The 25141-nt window shown below is 53.2% G+C and overlaps 3 protein-coding genes across 3 annotated transcripts; 2 read left to right on the plus strand and 1 right to left on the minus strand.

Moving 5' to 3' along the window:
* Positions 1-723: 723 nt before the first annotated feature.
* J4E93_007798 (uncharacterized protein) lies at positions 724-2050 on the plus strand (the record flags this gene model as incomplete). The annotated part of the gene is made up of 2 exons (XM_049345702.1): positions 724-1591; positions 1644-2050. 2 exons carry the CDS (start codon positions 724-726, stop codon positions 2048-2050), a joined length of 1275 nt encoding a protein of 424 aa, XP_049197229.1.
* Positions 2051-6962: 4912 nt separating this feature from the next.
* Positions 6963-7889, minus strand: J4E93_007799 (uncharacterized protein; the record flags this gene model as incomplete). Its single annotated transcript, XM_049345703.1, has 2 exons — positions 6963-7490; positions 7557-7889. 2 exons carry the CDS (start codon positions 7887-7889, stop codon positions 6963-6965), a joined length of 861 nt encoding a protein of 286 aa, XP_049197230.1.
* Positions 7890-15268: 7379 nt separating this feature from the next.
* Positions 15269-16531, plus strand: J4E93_007800 (uncharacterized protein; the record flags this gene model as incomplete). Its single annotated transcript, XM_049345704.1, has 2 exons — positions 15269-16299; positions 16399-16531. The coding sequence occupies 2 exons, from the start codon at positions 15269-15271 to the stop codon at positions 16529-16531; spliced, it is 1164 nt and encodes a 387-aa protein (XP_049197231.1).
* Positions 16532-25141: the final 8610 nt, after the last annotated feature.

The raw sequence follows: 25141 nt of genomic DNA on the forward strand, positions 1-25141 counted from the left end.
CTTCCCTCGTGAACCACGGGCGACCTTTTCTAAACCACACAAGATCCAGGGAAAAGACATTGACTGTCCCCTCACGCTGGAGCTCTCATAGATGTGAGAATGGCTACATTGACCCCACCACCACCAGGCTCACCTCCCACGACATCTAAGTCGGCTTCTGGGCAGCATGGGCAGTCTCGGTAAATGCTCCCACAAGCTAAAGAAGGCTTCGCTGACGAATAAAGGCGCTCTCCATCGGATACGACAATAATGTCGAACGCGCGCGCTTCTCATATACCGAGTACGAGTCGAGCTCCGTACACAGCTGGCTCTCGAGCTGATCCCACACCTGCGACTACGCATTCATCGACGAACACGCCCTCTACTCCGACCCTCAATCAACCCGTCAATACACAACCAGCCGACCCACTCAGAGATCCCAAACCACTTCTGGGATGTCAACTCCAGCCGACTATACATGAGTACGAGCACTTTCCGCGCAGCCCTCCATACTACGTTGCTGCTCAACATGTCATGAGCAACTTCGGAGATGCCATGTACAAGACGAAGCACACTTGGAAAACGATGACTTTGAAGACGATGAGACTTTCCGATTACGCTTCACTAGTAAAGTCCAGATTCGCCATGTGTAGTACCATAGGTGCACCGCCGGAGCCTGCAATCGTAGTGGAGTGCCCAAACCGAATACTCAGCCGAGTAAAGAAAGTACTGCAAAGTCGCAATATGAAGAACCAGTACGCTGCTGGTGTCACCCCTGGTCTGGCATTTGCGGTCTACTATTGTGGTAGAGACGATATTGCCTTCGAACTCAGATGGTGCAAGAGCACTGTCACTTTGAATGGGCCTGAGCAGTCTCTTTCTTTATGTGGTACGCGCATGTCGTCGATCCAGGATATCAAGACACCACCTTCAGGTGACGCAACGGTAGCCTGTCTCCTCGAGGTCAAGGGCGATCTTTATGCTCTTGGTCCTGCACATCTTCTCACTCGGAAAAACGCTGCCAAGTCTCAGGAGCAGTTGCTCGCTGAGTTGCTACAGATGGACGAAGACAAAGACGAGGGCATCGCTTGGGAGGAAGATGAAGACAACGACAGCGACTACGAGGAAAGCGACGGTGGTTATGCCTCAGCCAAAGACATCATATCCGATAAGGATATGCTTAACAGTAATACAACACCACCCGATAGTCTCTCTCCTTCGCCACGAGAAGGCACTCACGATCCAAGGGATGAAGGTGTCACGGTTTTGTTTCCGGGCCCAGATGACCTACAGGACGACAACGCGGACGGCGATTGGGCGGTTGCACTCATTCAGAAGCCTGAGCAACAGCTGCCGAACTTGTACTCTGTGGAGCAGCAAGTCTCTGTGCAGGGATCTCCGAAGCAGGAAGCTCCTAAGCTCCGACACATAGTCGATTTTGCGAGTGAGCCATCCAAAGACGATACCGAGCCTATAGTGGAGAGGTCCGTCCATATACTCACCTCTTCCTCGACAAAGCAGGGCAAGCTCCTCCCAGGGTTCGCCAACATTTCCGGTCTAAGCGGACGCGGACACTGCAACGTACATATTGTGGCGATCGACGAATCCGATGGTAAGTACCCCCTTCGTGGCGGCTTTCCTCATCATCTGACGCCATGACATAGGTATCGTAGCCGGCGACTCAGGATCTCTTGTCGTTGATGCGCAAACTTCCCTGGCATATGGTCATGTCGTGGCCACAAACTCGCAAGGCTATGCCTACGTTGTGCCCCTGTACACAACAATCCGTCAGATGAAGGCATTCTTCGGGACCGCCAACGTCCGTTTGCCAGAACCCCTACATCTGTTGTCTCGAGTAGCACTTCATTACGTTGCCACTAAGCATTTCTGCCAAGCTGAAGAAGCTATCATCGCATGCACCGATCTTGTGCAAGATATTTGCAACTCTCGCCAATGGGAGCGACTAGCCCATTGGATCAGGTCTTCCACGGCACGAACTAACCTGCTTGACATTTGGGATGACAAGCTGGCACAGCTCTTTGTAAGTCCACATCAGACGACATTTGTATAACTGTGTCTAACGAACTGAAAGTCTGACAAATACGAAAACCAGTCTATCAGGAAGTGGTTGACAGTGACGCATGCCTTTCGGGAGCGGTTTCGAGCCGAGAACCTCAGCGTAGATGAATATCGCTTCACACCCCACCCCAAGCCCTTCTACGACTTTGCGTCAGCAGTACTCCCACAGATTCTGGAGGAACTCAGCGCGCCCTACAACACGACCTTACGATCGTGTCGAACGTGCCGACATTCTCGCTATGACATCTGCGTCATCACTCCGCTTCTGAATTCCGGTCCCGACGGCATGACTTCCAACTCTTCGATTATCAAAGCAATCATCACTCAACTGTTGTCTGCATTGAACGTCACCTCTTCTAGCCGATTTACTCGGCGTTCTGAGCTCCGACGTCGGTTTCCGTTTACGGGGTATTCCAACGGCCTGCAGAATCTAGCAGTTGTCCTCGACATTCATCTAACCTTGACGGTGGCATGCTCACAAATCGACCTCCATCGAACCAACATCGTGCCCTTCAACGAGCGGCTTGAGTTCCTCGAGCCGCTTACAAAAGGCACGCTCGCATCTGTATACCGCGCGACCTCTTGGTGTGCGGATGCAAAGGGAAAGATCGAGATCGCGATCAAGAAGGTATCAAAGAGCACCACCACCGTGGTTCAATGGCTAAATGAAGAGCGAATTCTCAATCAACTGCAGACATACAACGATCCGCATATCGTCGAGTTGTTGACCTCATATTGCACCTTGGACAGCTACGCACTCGTCTTCCCACTAGCGAACGGCAACATGGATCAACTCATGGAGCGTGATATCCGTGCCTCCAGCCTTGAGCTTACAGCGACATGGGTAGTGAAGCAGATACAGGGGTTGGCTAAAGCACTACAATACCTCCACACCGGGGATGAGCATAAGAAATTGTTTGGGAGACATGGCGACATAAAACCCAGCAACATCTTGTGGTACGACGACGGCGACGCTGAGGCAAACGGGATACCTCCGTTGGGAACCCTGAAAATTGCTGATTTCGGCCGTTCCGAACTGCGCTCCCTAGGTCAAAGACGACCAAGCATCCGTAAGGCTCTTTGTGAAGAAACCCGACTTCATTGTGTCGATTACTCATATGGCACTTATGCTGCTCCGGAGTGCGAGTTACCTACAAGCGTCTGTCCCGATCGCCGGACCTCTGATATCTGGAGTCTAGGCTGTGTGTTTCTGGAATTCCTTATCTGGACTGTAGAAGGCGCAAAGGAAGTAAGACGACTGCACCAGAAGCTTCGCTCTGACGTACCAGGACGAAGAATGTCTTTCTGGCACCTGGAAGTGTCGACACATCAGCTCATGTTCTCTCTCAACCCTCCGATCAGAGAGTATCTAGAGAGGCTATCGCAGTATACGAAAGACAATGCCAAGCTACGGGCTGCCGTTGACCTCCTTGTCTACGGAGGTGTTCTGGACCCAAATCCTCACGAGCGTCCGACAGCGAAGCAGTTGGGAGAAGAACTGAGAAGCATCAGTATCGAAACCGTGCATGGTCACACCGTCGCTAAACGTCCTGTTTGGACACGCCTTTGGACCTACACGCTTGGATACCCACCGGAACACCGCCATACTTGGATAAGGAACGGTTACGACTCCAATATCGTGTTTGGCACACTGTTACTGCCATACCCCAATATGGCGGGTGCAGCATTCCTCGAGAACGAAACCACTATCGATTCGGAGCATTACCAAGACATGGACAACGAATCGCTGTTGCATGCATATGATAGCGACCTAGAGAGCAGTAGTAGCTGCAATCTTGACTCGAAACGGACATGTCCTTACTGCCCTCTCGAAGCTCGCCCCGTTGCTCTCAAAGCCCACGCCAGAGCCGTACATCGTAATCACACAATCCACGAATGTCCAGACTGTAAAGAGCTCTTTGCAGATATGAAGCAGCTTAGGCGGCATCAAAGACAGCTAGGGTTAAGATGTCTCAGCGCGTCAATAGTCGATAGCGAAGATCCTTTCGGAAGAGAGGCGCAACTCTGTTCGCGACTGGCTCGCACCGACAGCGCGACAAGCTTGCGTGGGCAGCACGTATTCGATGATACCTCTATCCGATCGAGGATGCTTTCAACCGAGTACCCCACCCAGATGCGCAGCGGTGGACTGGCGCATAGTTATCATCATCATGATGATGCAGGCGGCCCATATGTGGAGTAATTATTTCCCAACTATGTCTTTACCTTGCCTTGTACAATCTGCCGCCGTCTCTGGAGGCCTCACGGGTATTTGACGGTAGCGATGGATGGTGTTGTTCATTGTTTATTGGTACATATATGTTGGTACTCTTGTATATGAGCGTTTCCTTCTGTTGTTTCGGTCGACTTGTGGCGGCGTTCTCCTGGACTCATTGGTTTTGGTTCGCTGTAGAACACAGCGTGAGCAACCAGAATTGGTGGTTTTGCAATGTACTACTATTCCAGTTCAACATATGATCCCTCGATTACTCAGTCTACATGTAGCACACAAGAAATAGAGAAAGCAAAGAAAGCAAAGTATATCGTTAATACATGGCGTAGGAAATCATGTCCATCATCATAATGTCGTAACTCCCTCCAACCCGTTCACTCATCCCTAAATCACACCAACAATCTCTTACTAAACTTCCTCACACCCTTAAAAGCCTCCAGCCCATCACAATTCAGGAACCTTGTCAGTCTATACACCCCATAATTGTCTAGAGTCTTTCACTCACCTCAAGACTCCATAGTGAGGATCCTTTAACTAGCAGGCGTCTCATTTATCGTCTCAGTTGCATCTTCTGGGTGGCTTGTTCTTATCGCCAACGGGCGTCACTGTCTTTTCCGTTCGCCATACACTCAATGCTTCACTTCACGTCTCTTCCTTTCCTCATCACGGCAAAAGGTCCATCGTCATGCACGTGTCCAGTTTTTCTCATTCCATTGTTCGCATTCGACGTCACTGATGGTACGTCACAAGGCTCGCAAACGCTACGCACCCTCAATTCTACTCCCCGTCACTGTCGATTCACAGAAGCTTCCTTTACCGTTTTGCCGCTGCTCTCACTTCGTAAGCCAATCAGGACGTCGTCGTCGTAATGCGCGCCTTTGGTCCGTGCTTCTTGTTGACTTCGCGCTCGCAAAGCCGCCTTCACTTGCGCCTTCACCTCACCAGATCAGGCCATATTACACGCCTGGAACGTTCTACAGGCAACAATATGCTCACAGACTACGTCAGTCACCTGGTATTCAGACGCGCTAGCGCCGACTGCCGGTGATCTGCCGGCTCACCCTCTGTCTATATAAACCCCCCATTCCCCCGCCTCTCTCCCTCTTACTCCCCACTCGCTCACTTCTCCAACAACTCAAGTTTACTATCGTCAACAAACTTCAGTGACATGGCCGCATCCTTCCAAGTAACTACTTCCTTCCCCTTCCTTCACTTCACTTCGGTCTTGGCTAACATTTTCAGACATCGGCCTTTACTCATGGTGTATGACATCATCCATCAACAATAACCATGAGTAACAACAACATCAACCCTCCCTCACTCGACTGTCGACAGTCAACATGACTTCACTTCACTTCCAACTTTCAGCCTCGCCTTCAACATCACCGCCTCGCATGCCTCACACCTACCCGCCTCGGTCCAACTTACCTACCTCGCTTCGATTCGACCTTCAACTATCTTGACACCCATGTCACCTTCGGTCTACCCCACTACCACATCGAACCCGCATCGTCTTAGTACATCGGCTCATTGCCTCTACTCATCGACATGCACCACTACCGACGGCACCGCGGCACAGGCACCAACCTCTCTGGCACCGGCTCGATTCTCCTTTGACTGTCGACAGTCTCACGCCACTCCTGATCGTATGCGCGTCGCGAAAGTCAAGTTGTGGCACAGGGATGCAGGCCAGGCTGCATGGTTGGCCCTTGAGTTGGTAGCGGTTTGGATCAGAAGGACTGGCAAGAGCGGAGGATCGGTGGTGTTGAGTTCAGTCACTGTCACTGTTGGACACTTTCACATTGGATGTTGATGCCATCTCGAGAGTGCCTCGAGACAACAAGGTTGGAGGATAGACGGTCAATGGCGCTTGCGCTACACTGGGCCTCTTGTTGTTCTCTTGGGTGTCTTCGGACCCCAGGATGGTTGATCATCTTATCTGAACCAGATGGCGGCTTCTTCGGAAGTTCAGGTCAATTCTGGTGACGATAGTGGAGTGTCGGCATGTTCGACGAGCACTGTTCTTGACATCGCTGCTGGTGAGCCCTGGTTTGGTGGATGGTTGGACTTGATGGACTTGATGGTGGTGGCTGGATGGTGCAAGGACTTGGTGGTGTTTGGATTATGGGTTGGCTGGATGGGACATGGACTTCTTGTATGGGTTTCAACTTCAGGGTTTCAACGGTGGTGGTGGTTTAGCTTAGCTGGCATTCTTGGGTCCTCAAATCAACCAATTTTGCCATTTCATCTTGTTTCCTTCTTGTTTCCTTCTTGACTTCGTGACATCTTACTTGTTTAACTTCTTGACTTTGTAACTTCGTAACTTCTTCTCTTCTTGCCTTTACATCTTCTACCTTATGCATTTTACATTACCTTTGGCTACAACACATTCTAAAGGCTTTGTTAATACAACCTTCTAAGGCCTTAGCGTTCCTCGCTATTAAGCTCTAAAGTAGATATTATAGCATACATCCTAAGCAAAGACATGCGCGACTTTATGTATTAATCTCTTACATCTCTCTTAACCTTACTTAAATAGTCTTCTTCTGCAGAGGAAGAGAGTATAAGCGCTACAACTGCAGGTAAACAGCGCGCACACGTGCAAAGCAGGAGATGTATACTAAGCAACTAATGCGCACATTGCATCTTCTACTATCCCTCCTCCAACCCGCTAGTCTAGAATCACGATCTCTCTCTCCTTCCTTCTTCCTCGCCGCCCTCTTACACACGCCATATAATCCATATCCCGCGCTTCCAACCCACCCATCCCCAACGCCCTCCACTCCTCCTCCAACGCCTTCTCCGCATACGCTCTCCTACCCCCTTCTGAGCGCATACTCCCCGGCGTCTTCTTCTTTTCCTTCTCCTTCCCCAGCACCTCCCCATCCCTATTGCGCGACGGGTCCGAACACACATACCACCCTACAGTGGGCTCATACGTGATCCCCAAATGTTTAACAATACGGTCGTGTTTCGCGCGGCGATTGCGCATATAGCTTTCGTCGCGCGCTGCATCGCCGAGCTGGGATCGTATGTATGCGGCGCGGGCGCGGACGTCGGGGGCGGAGAGCATGATGCATGCGGCGCCCATGATGGGGTATGGTGCTGTTACCAAAGGAGGGAGATCGAGGTGTAATGGCGACGGGGTGAACAGGTCGAGCTTGGAGAGTTGGGTGGATTGCATGGCTTGTGTCATTGTCTAGTCTTTGTATCAGCACTATCACACATACATGAAGAAGCGTTTCCGATCCCGGGGCGTACATACCATCTTCTCATACTCCTTCTTGTCACATGCCAGGCAACATGCCACGCTCTTGTACAGACACGCTTTCCGCTGTGTCTTCTTCTTGCAGAAGTAACACATGTCGCCTAGCCATTTTCGGCGGCACGTGTAGATGCGCGTGTTCTTTGGTAAGACGATGTCGGCATGGCGTTTGAGGAGGTTGCGCGCGTATTCTTCGACAATAGCGTTGAGGTGCTTGTTTGTTGCCGCGAGCGTGTTGAGCGGGTAGGTGGAGAGCGTAGGGTTGAGGTTGGGTTCTGTGTAGGAGAGTATGGTGAAGAGAATCTCCGGTGGGAGCGTGTCGAGGTTGGCCATGTTGGGTGATCTTGCGCGACGATATGGGAGTTTCTGGTGTTGCGATGGGATCACTCGAGGGCGGTGTTAGGCGGGGTTAAGCTAGCGGGTGTCCTGTCGCGCGATACGTGTCTGAAGCGCGTTTCTATCACCTCACGACGACCGTCGATATACATGGATTGGCGGGAGACGAGTTCGTCAGCCAAACATGCATTTTTACCACGTTCGCCCTCTTGTAGACCTCCCATGCCCAACTGCCACGTAGACACGCCTCACACGCACAGTAGCATGGCCGAGCGCGAACCCCTCGGAAGTACAGTCGGAATCTCCTAGATGTCGCCTATCACTGTCTTAGCGATGACACGATGTTGAATTTCACCGAAAGCATGGGAAGATGAAGGAACTAATGATGTATAGACGGAGAAGGATCTGAAAGCTAGTAAGTTCTATTGCAGGCTCTACCTCGTCCTGAAATTCACACTGATTGATGCCAGATACCACCAGATACTCCAGCTCGATACGATTGATTATGTCACACACGTATACCCTCTCAGCCCACCCGACGATCACCCGTACGAGATCTAGTGCCGCCCACGAGCTTGGACATAACGAGAGTGTGCTCGAATAGACGTAACTCTAGCGAGTTGAACCGTGCCCGTATAGCCTTACCCGCAGACTGCGGTTATGGGACAAGGCGGCTTTAGGCTGCATCATGAGAGTGACGGCGCGCTATGGCAAACTTGGCGGAAATCAGTGCTCGGATCAAGACGAGTAAGATTACATGAAGGAAGGGAACATCGCATCATGGCTCTGCGCAGACGTACGGCTCATGCTGCATGCAAGGAGCTCCATCTCAGGCACTGACGTCGGCAAAGATAGGCGGGAGGCATGCCTCCAGCTTACTAGCCAGCCCGCGGTATTGGAAGCGAAGCCCTACAATCTGGTCAATGCGGCTCAACGTCTGGAGTACAGGAGCCGACTGGGCTACTGGCAACTAGTTCGATGGTAGGGCAGAATATCGCCGCTTTATTTTCCACATACCCTGTTATAACCCTCTCAGCTCGTACAGTGGGGAGCCACACGGCCCTGCCATCCCACGCGACAGCCAATCCAGACGGGAGTTCCGGAGAGAATACCTGCTTTACTTATTGGCCGAATAGGACATAGCACTGGAAGCGATGCGCGGTGTGAAGTGAAAGCATGTTTTTGGAAGCCCTCAGCGAGCGCCGCTATCGTCTCTCCCACCTTCCCTCCCGAGGTCTTCCGTAAGGTAGTTTACAACATACTCTTCCAAGCTGTTGGTGCTAACAAATTCTAGTTTTCGGACGCATCGGCTCGAAATGACGAACGCACCGAGACGTTTCCACGGTTTCCAATAAGCTGACTCGACCTTTGGCCCATTGGCTTATGGCCCTGGAGGAGAGCCTATAAGGTGTAGAGCCACCCATAAGCTCAGACACGATACGGGACGTTGACTTGCATACGTCAAGGGTATACCATTGCTGGATGCCTCCAATACAATGCCCTGGTGCTTGGGCTTCAGCGTTCCACAGATCGAGCCCTACCGTGACGAATTGCGGATGTGGCTCTAGGATTCCAGATCATGGGTGTGGCATCGGCCGCGAATCACATCTTGGAATATCGAACAAGCTCACGGAAACTATTCTTAGGCGAATTAATACGGGCCGGTCTGGAGAAGGCTGCCGGCGTCTTCCTCCGCGGCGAGGGCAGGATCGCCGCTTTTGCTCACCACGTACCCACATAGTAACTTGTCCAGCTGATATAGCGCAACGGCCTTATGGAGGCCATCTCACGCAACCCAACATCCTGGCCACCCGTTGCTTCAGCCATAGAAATGGAGGCATACGTGTTTCCACCACGCACTTGTTTGCGGGTAGACATCCCACCGTCCTTCGTCCATATCATTGGCTGCTCGTGTTCGTTAGCCACCGTTTCACCAGGCACGGACGGGAACCATCAGCGACTGGGTCTGCCTCGTTGGGCCATCGGTTACTCTGTCGTCCGTTTAGCCTTTAGGCGACGGTCTGACTGGGTAGACAGCGGCCTGAGTGGCTTAGCGTGTGCCAGTGTGTCGGTATAGTGGAGGCTCTGCCACGGCCCTGCTACGGCCCTGTCTTGCATCATGCATCAAGGTGACTCGGCATTCTCAATATTTGCGCGGGCACAGAGGGCGAACTCTGCCATATCCGCGTGCGTTATGTCCGGCAGCAGCAGCGGTGTGGTCACCGTGCCCGTTAAGCTAGCTTGCCCAGCTTCCAAGATCACTTGCGCCTTCTCGCTTTCTCCTTGGACTACGCAAATGCGCACAGGACTCCCCTACCCGGTTGCCACCATTCGGCTTCTCATTGGACTGACGCAGCCGAAAAGGGCCGGACCTTTCCTCGAGAACTACCCTACAGCCCTATCGCGTTCCCGCAGGAACCCTGTCCGTGCCTACCGTGACTCAGAAACCAAACGGTTCGACTGGACAATCTCTGGGGGATTGCAAACTGAGTTCTGCGCGACATATGCCCCTGCTGGAGGCGTATCGGATGCTTGGGGGGCACGGGGCGTACATGCACGGATGCCTGGGGCAAACTGGATTCAAGAGGAACGAGGTGAAGGACCCTCTGATAGTAGCCTTCTAGTATTAAATGTCGCCCGCCCATATACTACAGCGTGACTCCCCATTCACACCCGAAATCGACCACCATATCCATTCTTCGGTCATCTTCTCTACTGTCTTACTAGTCTCCCGCCGCTGTCTGAGTGACTGCAAGCAGACTCATCCACCAATCACGCGCCCCCGTATTTGTTCGAACCCTTCACTCACTGTCTCCTGACCCAGGCCTTCCCAGCCCGTTCCTCGACTCCAGGTTCAGGAGTTATTCGCCACACCTTCCGTATCGTCATTACGTATCCTATTAGTCCACTCAAGACAAGATGAGCGGCTCTCAGCATCACTATGGCCATGGCTCGAACGGGACAGGCCGAAGCGGCGGTAATGGCAGTTCTCGTGGAAGTTCGTACGCAAACGTGAGATAGTTTCATTGTCTATATTGAAGCTCGCCGCTAACAAGACGCAGTCTACCTGGGGAGGAGGCGCATCAGCCTCAACTACACAAAACCATGGCTACGATCCAAGTAGAGACCCAACGTACGCACAAGTCTATCGCCCATGGTCTTACCACCCGTACCCGAACGGCGTGACCAACGGCTCTGCTCAAAACAGTGCACCGCCCCCGTCAAGACCTCAAGCTCAACAGCCTCACGCCTCCAGCGGCCCTCATCAGTTTGAGACAGATCACTCGTCCTCTCATCTGCGCGTCTCCTCCTACCAATCAATCGAGAGCGACTTCCAACCATCGCCGCCGCCTCACTCGTCTTCGTCCGCAGACCGCCGTGCGCAGCAAGACCGGGAACAATATCAGTACCAGCTTCCCAGTGGCAGTGCTCATCCGGGTGAAGCTGAATACCCGCGTTCCGGGCCTTACCACGCCGTCGGTTACGTTAGGAGCGACGGAGCGGTGTACGATAAGGATAAACTGTATGAAGAGTACAGGCAATATGGACAACAAGGTTATTATGGAAAGTAACGAAACATCGCGACGAAGGATAATACGACGGTACGATACAGGATGAGGAGAGAATTGATTTCCTTATATTTATGCAATGTTTACCTAGGGCACATGGGGGCCGGCTGAGGGGTTCCAGCCCCAGGCGTCTATCTTTCGGCCGTCATATTGGGTTCACCTCAGCCTACGATCCTAGCGCTTGTGGTGTCATTTCTCACTCGACGAAATGTTGGAGGATTTTCGCTGCAGCCTTGTTGGCTGGTACGCTTTCTCCCCTTCAGCTGGTGCTTGTCTTTCCATCTAGACTGTCTGGCACAGTCGTTGTCTCATTGTACCCGTACACGATTTTTGGAGCGCATTAGCAAGCAGGTAGTTTGGAGTTAGTCATGTATTCTTACTTTGAAAGCTTCTGAAAGTGAACACCGATCCTTCCTCTGCTTGCTGTGAACATGGCGGAATTCTTCCATTCCCACCTTCATCCGGAATTACTTCCGAGCCCCAGTTGAGCCGCATACCACACACGAATTTCGCCCACCTGCGAGGTTGACACGTCTACTACTCACCGGTATGCCGATCTCGATTTCTCGCAACATCGCTTACACTCACCGGAATTTAGTCGCCGAGAAGGACTCGCGGTGACCGGAAAAGCATGCATGGAGAAAGTGAGACATGTTGCTGATCTAGGTTTGGAGGCAATAACAGGAGATGAGGACCGCCATGTGTTGGAGCGCTCATAGCCAGTCGGTCCTGGGAGGACTTGAGCGCTTATGCAATGAGGCATCAAGTCCTCCGTGAAGGCGTCTATGGGACGCGCGTGCAGAGGTTGAGGACTCGTCCAGCTCATTTCACGGTTGATTTTGAGTTTGTCGCGATTGACCGAGGACGTGTGAGTCCGTAGAAATCGGTGTTGTCGTTTCTGCATGGCGGCGATCATACTGCAGGGTTCTCTTGCTATTGCTGCAGAGCAAGGTCGCAGTCTGTCGGCAAGTAACTGCTTTACCATATTCCATGCATTCCTCCTACCGATGAGGAGAGATAGAGTTGGGCCAGTCGCCGTTAAGACGGAGGCATGCCACGCAGCGAGCAAAAGTGGGGGACACGGCCGTAAGCCGAATCAAGCTTCGATGCGGCTGTGAGGCTACAAGGCAACGGGACCCGAGCACATGAAGGGCACACATGTCGTGGACGCTTAATGCTGGCCGGGAAGATTGTCGTGCGGCGCAAAACACCAGTCATTGGCACTTCGAGGGGGGCGCACGGAGGGCTCAGGAAGGGCACGGTGGGTGCTGCGATGCGGATGATATGGTGGGAGGACGGTGCATCAGGACGAGGCGTAGGCTGCAGCTCAAAACCCAGTCCATGAGGCTCTAGACGGAGCTGCACCAGCGGAGCTTAGGCGATCTGGCAGGCTGGAGCTTGCTTGGAGAAACATCCTTGCCTGACCGCTGGGCATCCTGCAGCGTTGGCACGGGCGGTTCTTGCAAGGCGACGGGAGCTTCGTTAGTGGCCATGCCGATCAGATATTGTACGCTATACGGTAGGCCGGCCCATATCCGGGTCGAAGGTGCTGCTGCATTAGTCTTTTTGGGTGATGCCGAGCTCTGATCAAATCGTCAGCCAGGTAAGGCATCCTTGGCTTATTGCGTAGTTTGTCCGCACAATGGCATTGTTTGTTGAAATTCGTTGCTGTGGCCGTCGATTGCGGGAAGTGACGTAATCTTGGCACGTGCACGGAGCGATCGTACTAGCGCGTGTCAAACGTGTGCACGGTTTCCCCCGCCTTTTGACAGGCCAACGTCGAGCACTCGCGATTTCATCTTCAATCCGGCATGGTTTGCGAGCTTTCCTTCATCGTTCGATTTGGAGGACTTTACGCGTCGGAGGAGGCCCAGCGCTAAAAGTCTGCAGTCGGGCAGCAATGGAGGACATCTGGAGGCCGCCCGCAACAAATGTGAGATGCCACTTGAGCATTGTCTAGATGACGTTAGGGCTGAAGCTCAATTCGGGCTGGGGCTCCTGCAAGTGGAAGGGGAAGTACAGCTAACGTGCGGCTAATGCAACTGGAGGGGTTGGCTCGCGCCATCTGCCTTCTTCTAGCTGACTCGCGGTAACGGGTCCTGGCCCTTTGGTCCAGCTGTCCTCGCTTGGTGTCGAGCACGACGTGTCGCTCCAAAGGGCAGACCGCGGTTTCGTGAAGCGCCGCCTCGATGACTGGCCTCTTGAGCTGCCCCCACGGTGCGTGCATAGGAAAGATGCTGGTCCGCTGGGGCCAGATGCGCATGCGTAGTTGGCGTCTGGGCGTGAGTACGTACTCCCGATGTCTGAGATCTGTTGGGACTCCACGCTTGTCTGGTGATTATCGAAGCCCAGGCAAGTTCACCGGTCGGTGGTCGATACAGTACCCACAGTGTGGCTCAGACTCTCTCCCCCGAGGCGAACCCCAAGGCACACTCTGGCAGTTCCTGGCTGTAGTACATCCTCTGAGCTGTCTCTCTGTCGGCCCCATCTCTGCGGCTGTGCAGTTGAAAGAAAATAGCTTCGAAGGCCGAGCATCAGGTGGGATATATCTGAAGCTATGCCTCTGACTTTCTTAACGAAGTTCGCGCTTCCAGAATTTTGAGGGTGACCTCCATCGTTCTTGCCAGCAGAGCCGCATCTTTGGCGATTTACTTTCGACGGCCAATCAACCCCCACGCCCGCCACGCAAATTGGCTCACATCAAAGCATGTTCCTCCTGGACTCACGAATCCGCCAGCGAGCAACATTTCAAAGTAGCCGGCACACTTCTTCCGGGATACACACTCTATCGCTCGCCGCCGGTGTCCAGGGATAGCCCCGCTTCACTTCTCGAACTTTAGCGCCATCCTCGTTGCCCGTCTCTTATTCTGGATCGCGGTGAGGGCGAACCCTTTTTCGACTATGACCGACGTCTATTCCTCCACATTGGCATCAACTCATGCACCATACACTTGGCGTCGCCTGCTTTCTTGCCATCGCAGGCTTGTCGCCGCAGCCAATAGGCCTTCGCCCACTTGAAGGCCCGAGACATCGAAGGACCTCAGGCAACGAAAATAGATGAACGTTTCATCTGTATCCAATCCCTCGACGTCGACAACATCGGACCTAGGGCGCGCTCCAGTCTTGGCCGTTGCTCGAGTTGTCTACATGCTGGCGCACATACGTTAAAAAACAGGGCTTCTTAGTTCGATGCAGAGTCCTCCGAACTTCTCGCCTGCTTTTGATCTTTCGGGATCGAGACCTCTGCCAGCAGTATGGAGTATCGGACTGCTAGAGGCCCTTCCGCTGGCATCGAGCTTTCCGGGGGAGACATGCGTCGCGCCGCCAGTCCTCAACGCGCGGTCCTGTTGCCAGTCAGCAGTCCTCAGAAACCTACATACTTCCTCCTGGCCATGACGTCTGTATGTACTTGGGCTCAATAAAGTCCTTCAGTATCGCGGATGCTCTTTGCCACATATTTTCGAGATCACCCCCGCTTTCCGAATATGCTCATTCACATCGAGGCAAAACGTCGTTGGAGCATTACGTGCGTGAGTCCAAGATCCCATCAGTGGCTATGGTTCCAGCTGAAGTGCACTGTACTGATTGAGTTCCAGCATCTCGACATCTCGGCGTAGCTTGGCCGACAAAACAACGACGCCAAGCACAAGTTCATGTGCTTGCAGCCGCTCTACCACCGCTGTGCCAGTCGACGACGCCAAAAGCTTCTCAATCTCAAGTCATCCAAGAGACTCTAGTAGCAGCACAGTCTCCAGGTGCCGAACGCTCTTACGAAAGCTCTGCCGGGTCTCAATACGAACTTACCGGATGGATCCCCAACAGTATGCGGAAGCTGTTCACGACGAGGCTCCACCAGCTTATGGATATCCGTACGGCTATGAGCTTCCAGCAATGCCGCTCCACGAACTTTCAGATAGGCTTATGCTTGCTCCAGAGCTTGAAGGAGACGATGTCTTCGCTGAGCTGGAAGTTCTCATGGAGCGAACCCAGGACCGCTCTCTCGAGTCTGACACGAGTCAAGCGTCGTTCTTAGATCTGGATGAGATCGACGAGCGCGGTGCGACTCCCGTGGGACGCTCGCCCACAACTGCCGACGAGCCAATGTTACTGTGGACTTTGAACACCCAGTACCAGTCTGTCTCAGTGCCCAGCATGACCAGCGGACGGCAATCTCGCAAGTCGTCGCCGTCGCCCGTATCGCCTGTCACACCCAACGTCAACGGCATTTGCTCCGCCCAGTTCTATTCGGATGCGAATCGCCCCGCTAGCACCGTATCGCCTCTGGAAAGTTTCCCACCCAACGATTTCGATTTGCCTAGGTCATTTCGAATGGACACAGACTGGAACCACGCTTCGTTTGAAGCAAACCACGTGGAGTCTTTCCGAGGAAACGCGCAGCAACCAGCAAAAGGTCTTGATGGAAGACGAGATGACCCAGTGGGATCTTCGGTGCCGTTTAGTTTTGCAAACCATGAGTCGCATGTTCCCGGTCTCCAATCACCACCTGCACTAGGCCAGTCCTTGCCGGAGTTGCGTTCGCAGTGGCATGGCGCCACTGGTATCCGCTACGGTACCTATGAATGCTCCGATCACCAGGGATGGCAATTTCGTGGCGGATATGAACAAGATGCTCCCAATGATGGACACGTCAAATGCCTTGAATCCACATCTCATGAGCTGGAGTACGCGCATCGCTTCGGAGGAAGCCAAGGGCCGTCGACCAACTACATTGAACTGGAAGACCATCAAGACCCGCAGTTCTGCGAGGCGCCGGAACAAGACGAGGTCAATTCTCCTCTGGCGTACTGCGATAAGTGCGGCAAATCGTTTCGTGGCAGGTACGCTTTGCTCTTTCCAGTTTCCCTCATAAATAGCCATTGACTTTACTACAGGTATCGGAAAGGCAATCTGCGACGGCACAACATCGCTTTTCATAGTTCAGTTGCCCACGTCGTCGGGTCCGCGTGCCGCATCTGCGAAAAGGCTTACAAGCGGACCGATGCGACCCGCAAACACGAGTGGAAGAAGCATCGTATCCCGGACGCGATGCCGAAGAAGCGAACGAAATAGTTGCGCCAGCAGCAAAGACAATGATCGACTGCAATGACCAATCCCTTGCAGTGCAGATCGAGAGCTGGGGTCTCTCTCGCCCTGGTATTTTGGATAGCTGCTTGCAGCTTCTTCTCTTTTCCCTCTTCTGGGCGCACTGGTTGTGCTCTTAGTGCGCTGGAGCGCTCTTAATGTATTCTAGCGCGAATGCGCGTCTTCAACTTCATAGCTAGAAGTATAATCAAACTACCATTCAGGCTGTACCTCATCTTCGATCTGTTGACCGTGATATCAAAATCTAACATGCCAGGGGGACGCCTCTTAGGCCCCAGACCCCATGTTCCACGATCCGGGGGAGGCCGAGTCAGATAACGGAGATGACGACAGAAAGGGAATGCGGCTCTGCGATTTGACGAGTGTGGTTAGAGCCAACAACGAGGGTAGTCCGAGCTAGATTAGGCCTCCCGTCTGCCATATCGGGTGGTGCAGATGCAGGTGGTAAAGCAGCATTGATCCTCACCAATTAAGGTGGGTAACGTCCGCACGCCCACGTGGCGGCCCTTGCAGGCCTCGCCCATTGAGCCCCATGAGCCCAGCAAAGCCAGTGAATTGACAATGCTTTTTCATGCTGACATCTTCCCTTGCTCGTGGCGCATCATATGACTGCCATTTGCCACTTTTCGCCGTTGTGCCGTTGTATCCGGAGGGCTTGAGAGGGCGCAAAACGGCAGATCACATGCACAGTGTATACATTGTCGCAGAGTTCCGATAGGAATGTGACTTGCTGGCATCTAGTGTTTCCTGAGTCTGCCCGGTGATTTGTGTTTAGACGGCCCGGCATACGGTGTGCGGAGGCTCAGCTATCCAGTGTCCGGGCGTAAATGTTCTATGGTGTGATATGCTTGTGGGCAAGGCCTGAGCCGTCCCTTGAGCCTGACGTATTCCCCAGTCCGTGGTTCGGGGAAGCGTCAGATGAGGACCAGAATAACTGTAGTGCTTCGTACTCATGATGCCAACACATCCACCGCTTCCAAATCACCGGCGATCACCATATCGGATCGTACGTATATGCCACGGGTGAAGCGTTCACCGCTGTGTAGGCGGAGTCACAGAGTCGATGCTACGAGCACGCGTGATGTGTCCTGGATCGCCGTAGAAGGAAGACAAACGCCGATCATAGCATATGCAAGCTGACTGTTAGGGCTTTTCGTCACGAACCTCGGTGAGTGACAGATCCCTGTACCGATTGCCATGCAGACAGAGAGCTTCTGCATCTGACAGGGACAATTCGGAGATAAACTTTCTGTTTTTTTCATCGAGCGACTTTGCGCAGCAGCAGGCAGAGGTATGACGTAGCACCATCATTCCGGCTAGTCAATGTCACCTCTAGTCTTGGGTCCGGTATACACGACGGTGATTCTGGTGATCTGCAGCGGATAAAGACCGAGCCCCTGCAGAGCTGAAATCCCCGGGACGGGGCGTATTCCTTCATGTAGCAGTAGAAGCTACCACCAATATGGCAAGTGATCTCGAAGCGAAAGTGACTACGAGTCTCTCTGGAGCAGCAGCGATACTGCCCTGTGTCCGCCTTCCCATCTGAACGGGCGTCGTCCGTTAGCAGGGGCTATGCGAACCACATTTCCGGAGACATGGAACCTTAATCCCTCCAGTGTGATGGAAGAATCCCTTTGACTCATTTCAGTAGACTACTTTAGTACGCTGGCAAGCTATGCGGGAAGCCGTCGTATCAGAGACTGAAGGACGATAATAATGGTGATCTCTCCGGGGCTGTGATAGCCATTTCATGGTATGGGCTGCATGACGGCACGGATGCTATGCGCCAGCACCCCGACGAGGACAGCAAGGCTTCGTGCCCTGATGCGGCAAAAGCGAGGATGCCCGTCTGGCACCACGCCGTGGGCACTAGCTGGGTTGCAAATGCGCGGCGTAAAGCAGCAGACACCGGACGATCTATTTCCAATCGTGCCGAAGCCGTGTCGTACCGGCCCGCTAGTCCATAGAATTTCAACGGCATGTGGGTGCCGATACCCTTCGCTAAACCCGTGGTGATGCTATCCGCGCGTTCGCAGAGCCTCAATCACGTGTCAATACCTAGGTGGTGGGGCCAAAATTTCGCGCTATCGAAGGATTTATCTCATTTCCCATTTAGCGGCTGCCGCGATGGGACACGCACTCCTTCTGCAGACACGCAGCTGTGCGGGGTTGAGGCGCCCACACTTGCTTTTTCGCTTGTTAGATCAACGCGCAGTTCGCAGAAGCGACAGTCTGTTCTAGAACAGAACCTCATTGGCGTAGCCCAAGCAGTACGGTCGTTGGGAAGAGCCATGAATGGAAGAGATGCAGTCTTGGGTTAACGGCTAATTCACTCTTTTCGTCGTTTGATTTTACCACATTTCCATGATATTTGCCAAGCGCTCCGTGCCAGCTCGATGTCGTGACACCCCAGGTGCATCCGCCCATGGGAGGAAGTCGTTGGTGGCCCAATCGTCCGGCACTGAGCGATGCGCAAGGTTGCAGCTGCGCACAGGCGCTCATTGCTTCGATTGTACAGTTTTATCTGGACTCGAAGGCTTGATGTGACGGGTATGCGCTGCTAAATTTGCAGACCACTATCATCGTTGGGAAACCTGCCCCCAGACGATTGTGTGCGAAACCTAAGCTACGCAGGTCGCGCGGGAAGCGTGCTCGATTGAAAGATATGATGTGGTGCGTTGTGGGCTGAACAACCCTGAGCCGTGTCAAGCCACTGGCGCTTGTTAGTATCCGCAACCCATCTTCATCATCGGCTGCCAGCTCAATTAATACTGAAGGTGTGTTTCATGGTAATATGAGCTGCACACAGCTCCCAGAATAATCGAACGTACGCGATTGATGCTGTCGACTTTTGTTGCCCCCCGTGGAGTCGGCACCAACGCGCCAAATGGTACTTGAGCATGTAGAGCCCATCGGTATCGGGCTCATGCGCCCCACACCAAGGATGTGTATAGACGACGAGCTGCTGCAAGCCATATGCGCATTCACACCCTTTCCATATTGGCGTCGGATGATGGCCGATGATCGATTCGGATCAAAAAGGCCACGATCCCCATGTTGTAAATTCGGTCCTTGCGTGCCGTCGGTTCAGCCCAGCTGTCGGCCTTGTAAAGGCCTCTGCTTGCACCAGTAACATCGCATTCGCTGCTTTTATCATTCGGATGCACATGCCTTGCGCACACGACGGCCAAAGGCGCCCTCTTTCGACACTGAGCCCGCTGAGCTCCGATACGATGGAGAAAACTCCGAGCCTCGCAGCCACTCATCGTCATCTCTTTCGCCTCTGATCAACTTGCGGCAATGGAGTGCATGTTGCTGCTGGTAGCGTCCAAGGATAGGTACCGACGCTAACGCAGCGCCGTTCCTGCTTCTCGGGAAGAGGCAGCAGGCAAAAGATTGCCAGCGAATGTCGGGCCCACTCTCAAGTCGTCGGCGGATTGCGTGGTATTGCGCAGACAGACCAAGCCACCGAGGGACTGTGTCGTCGACTAGAAATGGTTTACGCCCTTGACAGTAGCGACATAGCATCTGGTGCCTCCACGTAGCGTACGTCTGAGCTAACAGTATAGCACCCCGGTCGCCAAAGTCCTCCAAAGGGCACGAGACTTCAGTACATAGCACCGACGCCCCGTCGAAGGTTGCCCGCCGCGACCAACAACACATCCTCCTCCTCCTCCTCCTCATTTTCCTCCTCTTCCTTCTGCGTGCTTTCGCTCGATCGCATACCCGCACGATTCGCTCGCCATACCCACCCATCATACTTGAGTCCAGGACAGAGGCGGCGGCAACTAGACCTCTACATCAACACAAGACATTCCCGGCCTTGAGGTGAAGAGGTGGGCGCTCAACACACACAAGATATCTTGAAGGAGTAAAAGCGTTGGCAAAGGCTTCCCCATTGTCGTCTCTCTGGCCTTGGCACTTTTGCTACACTCGTCAGCCTCAATAACCAAACCCTCGAAGCGGCCTCGGCAACAAGAAACGACCTTCGGTCTTCATCGATCCCTTCTCTTTTGATCTGGATATATCGCCGCCGTGCACATATTTCAAGAGCCAGGCGACGGAAGGCGGACAAGGCTGTGACGCTCAGCACTACGACGACGACACCACCGGACGTCCACCATCAGCCATCATTCCCTTGTTGCTCCATATCCGATCGTGCATCGGACCAGCATCTTTCCAACACACGCATTGCCCCTCTCCAAGCTCAAGCAGGCGGCTTCAAGGCTGCACTGGCTGCCGGGTCGCATCTCAACGCGCAGTTCCTAGTTCGACATCCAGCACCGCGCACCATTTTATCGACTCGTACCTCATTTCGGCGGTGTTTAGACCCTTAAACAGATCTCAAGACGTGTCGTCGCATTTTTCTCTTGGACGCTCACCACCTTAGGGAAGGCTGGTAGCAATATGCGCCAACACGAACAGCATCAGCGCGCTGTCCATACCCGGCGGCGCAACCAAAGGTCCCCGAACGATAGACACGGTGACCAATCTGTGCTGCAACACTACGCCGGTAGCCAGGAGTTTGCGCTCGGAGACAACATGGGTGGTCCATCCACTTTCCAGCCTCACTACCCACAGTCCTTCCAGCAGCCGACTCTACAATCCGCAGGCGATATGTCCTTCATAGATCCTGCTATCTTGGAAAGCGAAAGCACGTATGGGTGGCCGCAACAACAGGGCATCATGGGACAGCAACAGTCGTGGGACCATGCGAACCCTGCTTTTGCGAATGATCTCGACGCGTCGCACTACCAGGTGAACGCACCCGATGCTCTCGGCGGCTACTACATCCACCAGGAATGCGCGCATGAACAAGGTGGCCGGTCCAGGTCGATGATGGGCGGCCAGGCTGCGCATCAGAGGGTACCTAGTCTCACCTTCCATGGCCCCACGAGTTCGTTTATACAAACAACCGAATACGATCTCCAACCGGACGCGGCCGCTGGTAGCCAGATGATCCAAAATGCAGGCGTGGATGGCGATGGTAATACCTATCAGTCCCATGAGGTCGATTCTAGGCACTTCGATCTGGTCGACGAAGTCAACATGGAACTCCTTAATATCGGCCCCGAACAGCCACCGTGGTCGGCTTACCAGACAGCCGGCATGCATAATCCGCCATTTCCTCATGAAGAGCCCACCATAACGGATTGGCAAAAAACTTCAGAGGCGACGTTCTCGACAACGGATCTCGAAGGATCAGTTTCGGGCTACATGGGCGACTCTCGTACTCCGCTGTCATCAAGGGGCTGTGGCAGTGATAGCATGCTCGACAGCACCCTTACTGAGCGTCCAAATACAGGACATCTACAGAGTGTGGACCACGATCACATCCCGCCTGATTGTCCATCCTCTTGGTCTGTCCCTCAAATCGGCATTAACCAATATATGGCGCCAATAGAGACACAACCGACCTTGATAGACTGTTCTCAGTATGGAGGCAGTCTGGCTGTGCCGATGCGAAGATCTCATTCCACACGCTCTTCTGTATCCGATGCGTCTTCGACAGGACCTCCAGCCTTCACTCCGGAGGCGATGTGCTGCGACGTGGGTGACTGCAGGCAGGCGTTCACTGGCCAGTATCGAAGAGGCAACCTAGGCAAGTTGTGGCCGTACGAAATGCGTGTGACTGATACACTGACTTTGCACTATAGGCAGGCACAAGAGGCAAAAGCACAGAGAGGGCAAAGCGTACGTGTGCGAAGATGACACGTGCGCCAAGGAGTTCCAGAGACAAGATGCTCGACTGAAGCATTACAGGAGGAACCATCCTGAGCTTGCTGTCGATAGTCCGCTCGTACGTCGGTCGTCCGCTTCGAGGTCCGCCGGTAGAAACCAAGAAGTCGAGTTCAGCAACATGTCGAGTTGGGCCGGCTGAACCATATCGACAACAGGGTCGTCATCCTGCCCTCAACCTCCCCGAAAGCATCAACGACACCAAGACTATCTCTTTCTTCCCGCTCTTAATGTTCCCCATTACTCTCTTTTGGCTATCGGTCCCACGGAAGGGACAGGCTCGCTCTCCATACATGTAGCGGCACGCAGTTCTTATATTTTGTAAGCTGCCACGCCCGCACCATGCTCAGCACGCTTTGCTGGTGCCATTTCATATGTTGCCCATAACGTTGACGCAATCTGTACACCGAACACACACGCAGTCTTTACTTGTACAAGCCCATCTCTTTTGTTTTATCGTTTTGTTGTTGTTCGGTATACGTTTGCGATGAGAAGTCTTGGTGTTGTTGTATGTATTGTTGGGTTGTCGTTGACGAAGGGTAATGCCGCGGGTGGAGTGTTCGTCCTTCGGTAGGCCAGCCACGTCACATCGTCCAGGCACCGACTACCTCGCCACATTCCCGCATGAGAACAAAGAAGAAGTCCTCCGTGGATATGCGCATTCCAGAAGGATGAGGACGGCGTTGAGAGATGGTCGAGGATGCCGTAGTCGAGTTGAAAGCCCTGGCATCGTGAGGTGCTGGGCTCACCGGGTGACGACGGCGCCGAATGCAACCCGAGCCGACCCAAACTTTACATGATTCACGACCCACAGGCCTCTCTCCGACACAGCCAACGGGATGCGACTAGCCAATATTGATAGCTCACAGCGCTGGCTGGCAGGACAATGCCACCAACACCTCTTGTGACGTGTTGTCAGTCGCGCACAAGAGCCTTTGGGCAGCCACTTCCAAGGTAGGGGGCCCAATCCACCGGGAAGTCGCGAACGGGTAGGTGCCTATCGTACCACGAGGCACAAGCTACACGCATGCCTTCCGCACGTTCGTACTTCGATGTGCGAAAGAATAAGGTCTTTCTGCAGATCATTGAGAAGTGAGGCGACAGAACAGGTATGTTGAAGGTCGCCCAGGTTCACCCATGAAAGCTAGCTAACGCGTTGTTGCTTTTGGTCACAGATCTGTAACATGTTTCGACGAAGCCCTGGAGGACTAGCCGTCTGAGCTTCATGGGTGCGATATATGCGATGGCGGGCCGTCTTCTATATACCTAGGTATGAGGGGCTCCTGTCCATAAGAGGTGGCTGCCTGGGATGGCGTATGTTGTTGTTCGGTGGGCCTAAAAAAGGCTCGTCAGCGATAGGGGCCTTCACGTTGTCCGGACCTTACTGGCTCTTCTACCTAATTGCCTTGGATTCTCATCCTTCCATCAACGCGACGTGATCCAATGGAATCAAGATGACTATACGCCTGGGTCGTTTGACTGGGGTTTGTCTTGAGTCATAGCTCTTTAGATTGGACGCTCCAGGAAGGCCAATACTCTTACAGAGGCTCCATCGGTTTCGTCATGCGAAGGCTATGCGCAAGCAGTGATGTGTGCATCTGCACGGCTGTGTTCGGCTCGAAGATCTTGGCTGCGCTGGACAGGGTTGGGTTGAGCACTTGGATCATCGAGAGGAAGACTCACCGGGTATCGCTAGCATGTATGTGACAAAATGACACCAACCGGTACACTCAGACCTTTTGCAAATGATCTCAGTTTTCCATTACATTCCATCGAGCTGACAGATCAGGTGATAGCATGCGCTGTGAAGGCGTGATCATATTCCTAATTGGGAAATAACTCTTCTTTAGAAGTAATCCGCTCGCGTCGTCCGATTCCTTGAAGGCAAATCTGAAGCAGTAAATTTCCTGGTAGCACGGATATCTCGCGACGTGAAGGCGAAGAAAACGCCACCTGTGTGGCGCAGTATCGAAATCTCAATGTCATCAGCTTGAGTGAACGTTCGGCCGCTCCGACTCGAACGCCACTGAATTCGTGGATGGAGGAAGTTGGTAAGCTCTTGTCTTTAGATTCTGTCTCCTAGACATTTTCAATGCTGTTGTGCGCGTGGCTTCGTAGGTAGACACTAGAGCCTGTAGTGGTTGCGTGCTGCATATGCATGGCGTCAATGGTGCCCCACGACCTATACTTTGTGACTACACAGCACTTTTTGAGGCTTGAGTTTAAAATTCTAATTTCGCATGAGAGAACGACTCGTTATCATTACATGAAAGTCAGAAAGATGCTGATGATGCATTTAACTGACTTTCAAGCTAATCCTCTCGTGGTCTTCTTTACGATACCTATCGCTCTCATGCAAGGCAGCGCGTCCAGACCGAATTGTCTTGATGCCCAACCTGTAAATTCCTCGTCCCAGTATGGCTGCCTTCGTCCGTGATAATGAAGCCAGTTGTTCTTGCAGCGCGTGCTCTGCGGTGTACCAAGACACCGACCAGTAACCCCGGGTTGTAAGGCATAGCTGCATTCATATGAGCCTCATGCTGAAGGCAGAGATCCATGTAGCAGCGGCTTAGAGTTCCGTCCTGCCTATAATACACATTCCCTCACACCCTTCCTTGATGAGTCGAGTACTACTACTGCGTAATGTTCACCGATTCAAGATCGTGGAAGACACTCTTGTTCGACGTGGCAACCCAATCTACGCCCTCTCACATGCCCACGTAGCGCAGCGACGCCGTGTCACTCCAAAAGCCCGATAACTGGAACCAACACGCCGTTTGCAGTCGAAGTCATATGCAGGGCTCGCAATCAGGCTGAGGCTATTGGGTCCCGTGTTCC

This window comes from Alternaria ventricosa, assembly GCF_023758065.1.
Source record: "Alternaria ventricosa strain BMP 2768 chromosome Unknown scaffold_14, whole genome shotgun sequence".
Lineage (NCBI taxonomy): Eukaryota > Fungi > Ascomycota > Dothideomycetes > Pleosporales > Pleosporaceae > Alternaria > Alternaria ventricosa.